Source organism: Rhamphochromis longiceps, linkage group LG9 (assembly GCF_057381845.1).
Source record: "Rhamphochromis longiceps isolate RC_006_pf linkage group LG9, R_longiceps_female_GT1.1, whole genome shotgun sequence".
In the NCBI taxonomy this organism is placed as follows: Eukaryota; Metazoa; Chordata; class Actinopteri; order Cichliformes; family Cichlidae; genus Rhamphochromis; species Rhamphochromis longiceps.
The window spans coordinates 18,860,513-18,874,352 of NC_140565.1; the positions used below are offsets into that span (position 1 = coordinate 18,860,513).

General features: G+C 38.7%; 1 protein-coding gene across 2 annotated transcripts in view; it reads left to right on the forward strand.

Moving 5' to 3' along the window:
- The window catches only part of stau2 (staufen double-stranded RNA binding protein 2), a 108,474-nt gene that overhangs the window by 25,750 nt on the left and 68,884 nt on the right, over positions 1–13,840 (forward strand). For both annotated transcript variants that reach the window (XM_085418615.1, XM_085418614.1), the window contains exons 6-7: positions 2,262–2,421; positions 7,937–8,044. In XM_085418615.1, the coding sequence (XP_085274741.1) occupies positions 2,262–2,421; positions 7,937–8,044 (268 nt within the window). The remainder of the gene's footprint in view (positions 1–2,261; positions 2,422–7,936; positions 8,045–13,840) is intronic.

Here is a 13,840-nt window from a genome sequence, read left to right on the forward strand (position 1 = left end):
AAGACAAAAAAGGGAAAAAAGGGAGGAGAATTTAAAAAAGAAGCAATGTGTAACTGTAACAGATATTTTATCTTTAATCATTTTGAAAAGAAATTCATGGGGAAAAGCTGTAATGCCAAGTGAGTCATGTTGTTACACAAAGAGGTTCATGATTGTGACATTTGTTCAGATGCTTTGGATTGAGCTGTAATGTCAACAAACTCCAGGAACCTGTAACAGAAGTCTAACTTGTGAGTGTATAAAATGTTTTTAAACCCTAATCTGTGGCACAATCAGCCAAATATTTATACATTTTATCAAGTTTCATTGGTGAGTCGTGAAGTGTTGAAGTCAAAGTTATGCCTCTCCCACTCATTTCTTGTTAACTTGAACTAATCTCTCGGAAATGTTACCAAGATGGTTGCCAAATGGCTCGAATTTCTTCTAGGAGACCTTTGTGATGCTGTAAGTAATGAACGAATGTTTTTATTGAACACTGTAAAACAATTATCAGTGTTAATCTTAATGAAGTCTTCAAGTTAGATTTTATTGTTGGTTCTTAATTACATAGGCACTTGATGCAGTTTCCATCAGTTATGGTAAAATTGGAATTTCCAAAGTAATAACATCTTGGAACAAGGCAGGAGTCGATGAAGAATTTAAAAGTAAGAGCATGTTTGTCACTACGTCAAACAGTTGGCCACAACTGTCCACAGTGAATTGTTTTTGACTAAGAAGGTACTTACGGTTACTCCCATGTTTCCCCAAGAGATCACCAACGTGGATGGATCCTAATATTTAATTTGGCACAGGTTTTGACGCCAGTTGCTCTTCCTCACCAAACCCAACCATTTATTCGAGCTACTGGCACTAGCACAGTAACTTTTTAAAAAATGTGTCTCCTCCCTATCTTAAACTGGGGAACTTTTGCAAGTAAGGTGAATTTTTAATGATGACACGGTGGAGCCACTGTAATTTTTGAGATTAAATCCCTGAAAAATATCTAATCCCCAAAAGGAACTGAAATAAAAATGAACTGAACTGAACTGAGGCCATGATCCCCATATTGTGAACCCCAACTCATATTGTGTATATGGTAAATTTCAGTATGTTGTTAGCATTGTGATGTTATCATTAGCTTAGTGCTCCACTGTTGGAAGCTGCTAGCATGGCAGCTCTTTGTGTTGTTGTACTGTACGACACTAGATAATAAATTAATGATAACATAAGGCCTTGATACCTTTTCATTTAATAACGTGCATGTGTGCAGTTTGTTGAGACAGAAACTGCAAAAGTTTCCATTGCACGCTGATTTTCCTGTCCAGCATCATCAAGCTTCTTGGGTTTCCCCAAATTCCCACACGCACCCAATCAGTTATTTGGACTATGACACCAAGTGGGATGTTGCTCTATAGAAATGTGAACACAGAAAAAAGGAAAGCTGTATATCTCTAAAGGCAGTTTCAGTTTTCTACAACCAGTCGTTGTACAAGACAAAGATGTCACTGTATTTACTTAGTATAGATATAAAAGGTTACGAAAAAATTAAATACAGTTTGGGAACCAGACTCGAGTCAAGACCCATTTCCATAAATCTTAACTGCTCCTATCCATTTGTGTCGACCACATATGGTGTCTGTATGTCCTCATGAGTATAAGTGTAAATTGGCAGAGAAGAAAGTGAACAGCGCGGCGGATATTAAAAAAAAACGTCTCTCTTCTCTTATTAGTTTTCCCACTATTTCTCTTTCCTTGTCCTCAGTCCAGCAGACGTTCTCAGCCCTTCTCCTACTGACCCGGGAGGGGGGTATCACACACGCAGACCTCTAAATCTGCTCAGTGACAGCTCAGTCCCACTCTGTCAGGACCCAAAGAAAGAGAGAATAATCTATGTTTGGGGCAAGAAGAAAGAAGAGAGGATATATGTCCCTGCGCTTTGTTTTGCATGCCTGAGCTGAGATTCAATAGCACTGCATTTTTCAAGTGGTTGGCCAACAGGCTATTGTGTAGTAATTGACCCTGATGAAGTAGTGGGCCTTTAATTTGGAAATGGTGTAAACGGTGAGAATTGATAACTTGGCTCATTATGTTAGAGCCAGTTCTTTCCCTAGCATCTGTTTTTAAAGCGGATGTAAACCTTCGCTTAAGGTTAAGGCGACATATTGATCGTTTAATGTCCTTTAATGTGCACTCCTGATCTGCCATATTTTGCACTACTAGTTTCGTGATACATCTTCTCTTCTTGCTAATGTTTTTTTGTGGGTTTTTTTTTTAAATTCCAGGTACCATTATCCTGTTCCTAAGATCTTCTATGTGCAGCTGTCTGTAGGGAGTCATGAGTTTATTGGTGAGGGACGCACTCGCCAAGCAGCCAGACACAACGCTGCCATGAAGGCCCTGCAAGCCCTCCGCAATGAACCCATCCCTGAGCGGCCACCACAGGTAAACACGCGGAAACACATAAAAACAGAAAGGTTACAATAACATTGCATATTTCCCAATGTTTAACCTGCACTTACTAAGTTCTACTGACTTCTGACTGAGTCTTATTGACTTACGGACAATTTTGGACAACCAAACTTGTGAATGTGATAACTTGAGAACAAGTTGATGGAAGATTTTTAATTCATTCCATAGATGCATCTACTGAAAGTCTCAGACAAGTTCCACTCTCAGTGACCTCGACCTCAAGGTCATAGGTCAGAGGTCATGTTTTCAGAAAATCTTCTGAATGTGATAACTCAAGAAGGAAGTCACCTAGGATTGGTAAATGGACTGGTTCTCATATAGGGCTCCTCTTCTCTGAGAATTCAGAGCGATTTTATGCAACTTGCCTCATTCACCCATTCATACAAGCACTTTTTTTCTACACTTTTCCTATGTAAGTGCTTTCGAACATTCACACACCGATGCACGCTCCGGATGCATCAGAGAACAACTTGGGGTTTGTATTTTACCCAAGAATATTTGAAAATCGATACTACTGGTGCATCGAATGGAAGGCTGATGGGTAGCATCTGAACATTCTGTGATTGTCTTACCTGGATGACCGAGCATGCATCAAGACAGTTGTACTGCCAGGTACACGCACAGAAAATCATGTTAACTGTTGACATCCAGAGTCCATCCAGGACCTCATAGATTTGAAACAGATTCAGAAATTCCTCTACAAATAGTGACGTAGTTCTCAGAGTTCATATTGAAATTGTTGAAAGCGACATTGAACTTTACTTTGATTTGGTTCAGAAGTAGGATTGACTAGAGTTCAATGACTGGACAGTAGTCCTGTTGGTCTCGTCACTTTTTCTGAGAAAGTGTTTTCATTATCCAGTGTACTTTCTTTACAGTCTTTATCCTTATTCTGGGGAGTGTACACACATGGAGTTGGCTCGTACTTATATTTGGGCATGTTGAAATACACTGAAAAAGAATTGAAACTAGTGGTGTTCAGTACCATGAGTTTCCTACTAAACCGATACCAAATAAAAGCCCTGGCTGCTATTCATGATATAAATCTGATACCTGTTCTGCACAACAAGTATCACTGTCAGTATCAACGTGACGGGTATTGCTTTCACCTAGTGTAGCAGGACCTACTACAAAGGCAGTTTTGAGTACTTTAGTGGGTCTTTGAATGACTCTCTGGAGGTCTGGATGGATTTTAACATATAGATTCACAAAACCTTGCAGCTTTGAGAATCCTCAAGTTATAAATATTTCTTCTGCATCAAAGTAATCCAGTGGTAGCTGTCAGTCCATCCGATTATAGACAACTTAAGGGGAACATTCGGTTAAACTGGCAAATGTAATTTTCTAAAATGTACACAAATACAACACAAATCAACAGAATTCAGCTTTGAGAGCTTTGTACATGCTTTCCAGCACCCACGAGCACACAGTCTTGGACATCTTATGGCTGCTTTTTAAGCTTTGGCAAAGCTAATAAACACTTAGATTGTTCCTCTGTTCTTTGGAGCCTCATCTGCAGCTTTCATCCTACCCACTGTTATAAACGCCTTCATTAATTAAAGGTGGAAGGATTTTTTCTTTATTTTGATTTGGTGTTGCTTAGAGGATGCCTCTAAATCATGTTTTGTAATATTTCTGCAGTTGCTAAGATGATTGCATATTCACCTTTCATCAGATTGAATCCAGATTCACCTCAGCTCTAATTACTCCAATGTATAATTTAAGCCCTGCAATCTCCATAGTTTTAGTTTGCACCTGGCACAGGGTTATTTTCTCTTCCCCTGTTTCTTTTTTCTTGTGCTTTTCTTTCTGCCTACTCCCAGTGTCATTGTACCTTTCCAGAGTTTCCCTCGGGCATAGCTGTTAACTGTTGTTATCATCTCCCACCGGAAATCAAATTACCCCATATCCTCACAGCCTGGCATCGCTGATGGTTATTCAAAACGCTTTGGCTCTTCTCACTTGCCTGCCTTGCTGTCTTGTGGCGTCGGCCTCCATAAATGAGCTCTTTGTTTGCTGCTGCTTCTGAGTCTTGATTTACAAATTGAGGAACATTCTGTCTACAGTATACGTCTTTCATTCTGTCTCTGCATGAGTCTGTGTGATCCTACATGTGTAAGTGGGCGCCCTCCGGCATAAAATGTTTCTTTTCACCACGGGCTGTCAAACCTTTATTTTGAGGAAGACCGCAGGTAAATATCAATGACACTGTAATTATACTGTTTATACACCAGTGGGGCAACAAGATATATTCCCGGGAATCATAAAACACCTGCAATTTTAATGATTAAATGCTTAAATGAATGACTATATCCCCACTAGTGAGTTTAGCTTTGAGCTAGCCTTCGTTTCTTTATACTGTGGTGGGAAATTGGGAAATAGGTGCAGTGACCTATTAGAACATGCAAACATGCAGGCCTGAACTCTCTTAGAAAAGCTATCTTGTCATTTCTTTAAAGGCACAGTAAGTAATTTTTTTAGTTTCTTAATAGAAAAAACAGATACTATACTCATAAATATATGTTACCATATAAGTTACCTCTTTCAAAAAAATGATGCATTCTCATAAACGTACTAGCCTCGAACCATGACAGAGACTCCACTGTGACTGTAGACCTCTCTCCTGACTCCCTCCATACATATTGACAGTGATGATAGGCCTGATGACTGTTCTTTTGTCCTCCACTTTATCAGTTTCCTCACATTTTTTTTAAGGAGATACTGCACAACATCCTGGAGTTGGGACAAGTGTTTGGTTAGAAGTTATTTGTTGGTGCAAAAAGACATGGGAAGAGGAAGTGTTTTTTGCATCAGGCTGCTCATAACAAATTGTTTCTTTGCTAAATTGTATGTTATGTGTAGATGCACATGCACTCATTCTTCCTTTGATTTAGGTACCAAATTAATTACACCTGAATGATCCATAGGTCAATGTTAAGCGTCTTAACAAACAAAATATTCTCTGAATAGGTCAGGTAAATTGTAAAAGCAGGTAATGTCCAAAGAAAAACTTTGAATTCGTCAAGACTGCTTTCAAAAATTACAAGAAAGCCTGGCTCCTTGAAACAAAGTTTAAAGAAATAATAGCTAGGGCAAGATTTTTGCACAGTTCTGTATATGCATGTTGCTCTGGGAAAAGTTAAAAGCTCAAGGTGCAAGCTCTGTGAAACAAACAAGCTTGCCTTTAATTTTACTGAATTTCATTTTCATCCTCTGGGAGCCCCTTCTTCCTATCCTTCGATGATCCCTTTTAAAATCAGTTGACCTAAATATAAAAATGAAATGTTTTTCTTCTTTTCATTGACAATAGCTACTTCAAGGTGATTGTTAATATCTGAGAGTTCTGTATGGGTTCTTCTTATACTTATATTTATATACTATTATATAAATAGATGAATTGCTGGAATCAGAGTTAGCCCTCTATTTGTCTTTGTCACTGGAAGGTTGCCAGGTCTGCTTAGTCATTCTGGTTTGCACCCAAACTTATCGAGCAGCTTGTTAATGCAGCTTTGAGATTAATTTATGCTATTAATCAAATATATCAGTGAAACAGAAACATGTGATCATGATAAATATGAATCCAAATTAGAACTGAAATGAGAGCAGTGGGAAAAAAATGAGATGTGCTCTGAGTCACTTTCAAGTTTCTCTCATGTCCGTGTCTATACAGGGCATTAAGCACATTAGATATGTATTGTATAGTATAGCAGTGCTTATTTATTAGTTAGCCATAGTTGTGACAAATAAAAAATAAATACCAAACAAATCATTGTCACCACCTTTTATTTTTTTAAACCTAACCAGCTCTCTAAAGTTCTCTTGAGGGAGTAAAACTGTGTCTTTAAAATGCTATTAATAATAATAATGGCATAAAAAAAGCATTAAATTGCCTTAAATTAAATTCTGATCCATTTTAAATGTTTTTTGTTTGTGTAGAGGGGGAATAAGTAGCATCATTGTGTGCTACTTATGCCCTCTCTACATATTTAGATCACGGGATGAGTGTCCATCCTTAAGGCCATGTTATTTTTTAACAGCCTTTACTCCAATCAGCAGCAAGTTAGCTTTGTTTTGTTTTCACATTAAATTTATTTCACATTTCTGTTCTGAAACTTAATTAATACTATGTAACAAAACTGTTGCTGTTTCAGCCTCAAGTTTAGTCCTCATTCTGTTTGAAAGGTCTAAAAAAGACTTTTTTACCTGCTTGCAGGTATAAACAATTTTCTACAGTTTACAAGTTCTTTCTCTTATCCCTGAGTTGAGTTCACACTGCTATGTCTCCAGTTGCTAGTCCCCGACCAATTGGCAAGTAGTTGCTGAAAGTTGCTGGCAATTGCTAGGCAGCAACAGCTGATTCATAAACCTGTGACCTTGTTTTTATGTTTATGATCAATATCACACTAATGTTACTGTGTGATTAATGCCAATCTAAGTGTCTTAGACCAAAATAGAATATGGCGTATATCTCAGCATAAGTTAGTCACACATGCCTCTTACCATCTGTATGTCTTTAACCCAGTGGGGTAGGTGCAGTAGGACTCCTTCCTGTGAATTTTAAGAGACCTCACAGTGTTAGTCATGTGCCATCAGGTCATGTACTGAGGCAGGAAAAGGAAAGGAGTCCAAAGGGAAAGACTGCAGTCATTCAGAGTTAATCAGACAAAAAGTGAGACGGCTACATTCATCAACAGATAGCACCAAAAAACCCCTTGTTGTGTGCCTGGTGACGTGATATCTGTGTTGCAAACTAGGTTTTATCATCAGCAGAGGATACTGTGATGACAAATTGAAAGATTTCAATTCAAACATTAATGGGAACGAATTTAAGAATTACTGTAAGTTGCTCTTATCACTAGCTTCGTAATTTCAACTGTAAGTTCAACCCAGAGCCGTCATATGTTAAGTCCAGAATTGCTTCATAGGTTAATTAGTTTTTGCTTTTGTGGGAGACAGAAAATAGTTTTAATTTTTAACGGTGAAATGTCATCGAGCCTGTCTCTTAGATATAAATGTGTGATTCTCCCCGTGAGCGCTGATCCTTTGATCTTAAGCTTTTCTTGTTCTCTAGTTTGTTTTAAGGAGGACACAGTTTACGATGTTCACAAATTATAACTGATAATTTAAGCTGGAACAGTTTTTCACTATAAAAATTTCAAATTTAATAGAAAATCAATTTAAGAGGCCTTCCAGTGCAGACAGAGGACCACCAGTCGTGTCCATGTAACCAAGTTTTTAATTCCATATCAGATAAGGATTGTCTCCAGAATACAGACAAGCTTCTCGTTGTGGCAGGTTGGCCGACGTCCACACTGCTGGTGTGCAGTTCAGTATTGTCCATGTTTGATGACATGTCAAACATTGAGTCACTGTTCATTGGAAATTGTGAAAATAAAAAATAAAAAATTCGTTATCATTTTACCATTGTATCAAATGACAGACCTTTGTTAAACATTTCCCTCTTTCGAATCTTGTATTTGTTTTCCAGAATCCAGAGGAAAAGGGGGAGACGGAGGAAGGCGCTGATGCCAGTAAATCAGAGATCAGCCTGGTCTATGAAATTGCCCTCAAGAGGAACTTGTCTGTTAATTTTGAGGTGAGAACGATATGAGAAATACCCACAAGGATATGTTCGTGCAATGTTATTATTATTGGTACCAAGGGGAATTGCAAGTTATGATCTTCCTTGAAGTAATTTCAGAAGGAATGCAGAATGAAGATAAACTGTGCAGTGAGATGATGTGTAAATAGTCGTGGTGTCCGGGGTTTATGTAATGTCAAAATGTGGGAAGTGTTTCTAAAATTGTTTTCATCAGTAGCCGTGTGAAAAGATAACATGCTGGAATTTGAAGGAGTCACGGTGGGAATCCTTCATTAATAATGCATTTTTTTATTATTATAAGGACGGACGTTTCCTTTACTTATGCGTCAGTGAGCTCTGTTATCTTAGTGAGACACATTACATATGAGAGTGTGTTTCAGTGCGGTTATGGAATTGATTAAGCATGTGGGAATGGATTCAGTGGTGTGGTGTTGTGACTGGTGACTCAGCTTAGCTGGTGCTAATCGAGTACAAACCCCTAAAAGACACTTTACTTTATTAAATCACATTTCAATCTAGACACCCATCCCTGCCCAGAAGGCAAAACGGTTACACAGCACAAGACTGCAGAGCTTTGTTCCATTATTTGAGTGCTGTGCTCTCTGAGTAGGCTTTATTTGTACAAACTTACTGTTAAATTTAACTATGATGACAAAATCACACCATTCAAAACTCTGCCTCTTAACTCGTTTGTTTTATGCTTAACTAACTTAAATTCGGTTCCTGAGTCAAGCTCATTGTACTGACTTTACATTGTATCTGATTGTTAATAGACTCATTTAATAAGGCTTTAAAACCAGGCTTATTTATGAATGAACTTTACTTACTAGCATCATCTGCTAAACCAAGCTTCAATATGTTATCAGAATTCTGCCTTTTGCCATTAAAACAGGGATTACATGTGTTTCTGAAAACCTGAGTAAAGGCACTTGGTAATTCTGTGCATTTGGCTCACTTTTGGTTTTACAGTTAAGGATGTGTAATCATTGTATTCAGGGATTTTCGTTTTTGTGAAGTACATTGTCTGTCATGTCTAATGCCACCTCAGGATGGGCTTTCTTGGCATACAGTAGTTTCTGTTTCTTAATCACGGCTGCTTCTGGGAAAAGCTTTTTGCATCAGCTGGTAAAACCCGACATCCAAAACTTAAAACATTGTTCCCCTCACATGGTCCACTGGATATGACCAGGATTAAGTTCCTTACTAGCTTTGCCCGACAAGATTCCTTTGGATTCTACAGGGAATCCTACCACATCTTTTCTGACCATTAGAGTCACAACACAACTTTTTTTTTTTAGTCCATGAAATCTAGTGTGTCCTTGTATGACCCTCTGGTTCAGTGCTCCTTGGCTTTCACCATATCTCAGCTGACTCGTCCAATATTCTCTCCCTCATCGCTCCCCACTTCTTCTTCTGCACTCAGCAAGGTGCCAAAAACAAGAGAGGCTCAGTTTACAATGTGTGCCCCCTCCCTTCCTCCACAGAGTTCCTCCCTTCCACCTCTCTTACATCAGTCCCAAAATTACAGAGGGCAGTTCCTCACAGACACTAGGGGATGTGAAGATGGGCTGAGAGGAAATGAACTGTAAGGAGAGGAAGGGAGGTAAAATCTTCTCACTGTGTTTACTTTGCTTGTTAATAAGAGTTTACACAACAGTGGAAAAATTATCTGCGAAGCTATCCAATCCTCCCTTTTTCCTTCCACCTTTCAACTTCTTTGTTAACAAAATGTATTTACTCACTAGGGTATGGAATGGCTACCCTGTGAGTCCTACCTTGCGTTTAACCAGAGGAATTACACTTACCTTCCTGGAATTGCTATTAATAATTTCATCCAGCTAAGTCTGGATTGACATGATTCATTATCTGTTATGTCTTTGTCACTGGCAGCAGTCATTTCACTTTCATTTTCAGTCCCTCCAAACTGGAGGCTGAGAGCAGCAGTTTTTAAAAGAAGAACATAGCCACATTCCTCCGAGCGGTCTCTCCTCTGCTCACTGTCAGTCTGGAGACAGACTGTTCATTACTGCTGTCTGATGAGCAGTAAATCAGTAAATATTCTCCATGTGCTTTCTCTCACAACACTTATTCTCTTTCACCATCTCCCTACATTTCTGTCAACAGTTCATTTTCTTTGACTATTTCACAAGTTACGAGTTGTGTGCGCTTTTTGACAGCAGCGTTTAGCTTGGTTTGTTTGGTCTACCCTCTACTGTAAAAGGATATCATTATTTAAATCAGAGGGATCAGGTTCATTTTTTTTTCTGCGCTACATCAAGCAAATGTTGAAGTGTCAGATGGCAACAAACAGTAATCAACAAATTATTTATTTTTAAATAAATGAATAATAAATAATTGGAAAAGCATGTGATTACATATAACAAGGCATTTGAATCAAGCGGCAACCTCTAGGGATTAAACATTAATGCAGAAATACAAAACTTTTCAGTCCCTCCAGTGGCCTCCTGATAGCTACCCCCCACCCCTCCCATCACAGACTCCCATTTGTCTTTGGTAATTCAATGTTGAACGTCTTTGTTTTATTTTCAGCCATGAAAATAAAACAAAGACAAATGGCCACACACATTTAAAAAAGAAGAAGAAAAAAATACTTTAAAAAGGGGAAATCAAAGAAATAAGTAAATGAAGGGAAAAAAGAAACATCCGTCCATCAATTTTCTTAACTGCTTATCCAGTTGCTGGAGCTGCCATTTGGCGATGAATGGAAAGAGGACTGAAAAGAAAACCCGGATACAGTTAATCGAGTTGAATCACTTTACAATAGAGTTACCTTCTATTTGTGTCACTTACATGTGAGAATTAAATTATCCTGAAGCACTTGAACCCCATTTTCCTTATAAAAAGACAATCATATTCTCACTAGTTTACATTTTTCGGTAACACACTGATGAAGTGTCACTAAGTAAAAGGATAAACTACTAATGAAATTGTGAATGTAACCCAATTATTTAAGAATTACACAATAAGATATCACACTCAGTACTTTGTTTGAGAAACAAAAATAGAGAGCACTTTTTGATGGATCTCCCCTCATTAAGAAGTAATTTGTTAAACTGCCGCTAAATTAAACGATTGTTCCACTGACAAGTTGACTTGAACCGGCAATTTTCTTCAGAGTAGTCACTGGTGGCAAGACTGTTAGCGTTTGATCTGTTAAGATTGACGGCAGTCTTTCTAGACGTGGAACTCCATAAACCAACATACTAGATAATAATTAAAGATAAAACTAAAGAAAAATTACAAGCACAGAGATTGAAATCTATCCTCTCCCTCTCCTTGCATAACATACATTTCTCTTTCCCTCATAGCTTTCATTTCTCTTGAGCAGATTCACTTTAATCCCCACTCTTAGATGCAGTATGTTCTCGCTCTGCCAGTATGCTGTGGTTGGAGATCAAGTGTGAATTACTGAATTACTTGTTTTTATGGATTTCATTTTGCACACTTAGTCCATTAAATTCCAACTAAGTTGACAAAGTTTAGCTTTATGTCTTTCCTCTTTACTGAATCTTCTTTGATGCACACCCTCGTCTAACACACATAGATGCGTCCCACATAAAACAGTAATGGTCATCTCTCATGTGAATGCCTTTCACAGAAACCATGTTTTCACATCAGCTCATCCCTGCCCTTACTGTTGCATGAAATTACCCGTGAGTCACTGTTAGCGAGTGTCTGCTTTCCCATCCCTCTGCAGCGATGAGGGTCGTTGCCACCCTGAGAGCCAGTTGGCTCATTTAATCCCCCCGTCAGGCAATATCAAACAGATGTCAGCATCAAAGAGGAACCAATCTATAAATCACGGCTTGTGTGTTGGATCGGAGGCTCCTTTTCCAAGGAGGACACAAGAGAAGAGGGTCCGAGCCAAGAACCACCCATCTTACAAGAATCAGCTTCCCTCAGGGCTTGTCCATCCACCACTCATCACAAAAGAGCCTTTCTTCCCTTTACCAGTCCCTACTATTGTCCTACCCTGCTCCCATAGCCTCCTCTTCTAGAGTACCTGAGTTCTCGCATGCTCAAATCCTCAGACTGCTCAGGGTATTAATGTCTCCACGCGGAGCTGGAGACATGATTGAATAAGAACAAATAAAGAGACAAGAATAGATGGGATTTTTAAAAAAAATTCAACATTGAATTACCAAAGGTTTCCTGTATACAATCTGATCCTTGTCATTAGGTGGCAGACGGGTGTGTTTGTCTATTTGTTTGCATGTATGTGTGTCTGACTGTGCGTGTAAATGAATGGAAGTGCTGAAATCCCATCGGTGTGGCGCAGATCCCGTGTCGTCTGCCAGGAGACTGACTGCAGCTTGTCTGCCGCCATCGTGTGCCAAGAGTAGGTGACATTGAATGCGTAGATATATACGCATTGTCTCATACTTTTTGTTGACTTGCCATATGTCCATGTAGGCCACATTTGATCTCGTTCTTCCCATTGGTGACTTTATGTTTTCAATTTAAACAGCACAGATGAATTATAAGCAAGTGGAACACTTCTGGAGGGCTCATGCTCCGGTATTTGTGTGAGTCTGTCACTCTGAAAAACCCACAAAAACACCTTCCTGAATGACAAAGAGGATGAATGTAGTTACAGAACATTGACTTTTCTCTGTTAATTAATGTAACTGCTGTACACATTCAAAACAAGAAATAGTAGATTTCTCACCAAGAGTTAGATGTAAAGATCAATGCCCCTGTAAGATGTGTAAATGCTAAATGGACTAGTTCTATCTGCTTTTTCTACTGCTCTACCTCCTGAGCTACAGCCATCCCCAAAAAAGAGTGAAACATTTAACTTGGCTCTGTCCAATAGTGACAAATTCTGCCTGCCAAAACCAGCTCATTAATTAATTGATGTCATACCTAATTTAATCAGTATGAAAACCAAAATATTGTCTCTTTCTTTTAAGTTTTCTGTTTATGGAGATTATGTGCCAGAACATTTCTTGACCGAGTCTCTGCTTATTCACTAAATGTTAAAGACTTGATGTTCGGTGTGATTAACAAGGAGACACAGAAGGTTTGAGTGACAATAGAACTGAGAAGAGGTTAAAAGGTTTCCTGTCTTGCACATCTGATTATTTGTTACAACAGCATCAAAGACTTGTCTTTTACATATAGGTCCTTAGGTATTTGTAAAAATATGCTAAAGGTGAATTGACAGTCACTTTTGAGCCCTGTTCCCTTGTTTAATCATGTCATACTAACCAGATAAAAAGTCATTATTGAACTTGCATTTGGTAACTGTTAAAGATAAACCTTCAATAATAAAACTCTACGAGTGACAAGTCCCCAATCTGGTACTTCTGAAAAACAAGCACTGACCATCTTGGCAACACCCAAAGATCTGAAAGACTGCAGAAGACAACTTAAGGAGATGATTGCAGAATATTTTCAGTGTTTATGAAAACCCCTTGATCGCATCTAGCCAAGTTAAGAACACTGTCGAGGAGGCAAGCTTATCGTTGTCAAAGTGGATTTCTCACCCCAACCGGTCGCAGCAGATGGCCGCCCCTCCCTGAGCCTGGTTCTGCCGGAGGTTTCTTCCTGTTAAAAGGGAGTTTTTCCTTCCCACTGTTGCCAAAGTGCTTGCTCATAGGGGGTCATATGATTGTTGGGTTTTTTTCTCTGTATCTATGAAGCACCTTGAGGCGACTTATGTTGTGATTTGGCGCTATATAAATAAAATTGAATTGAATTGAATTGAATTGGATGAGTAAATAAATGGATAATGGCCCCAGAGTTTCTCAGGGCAAAGAAATAGGA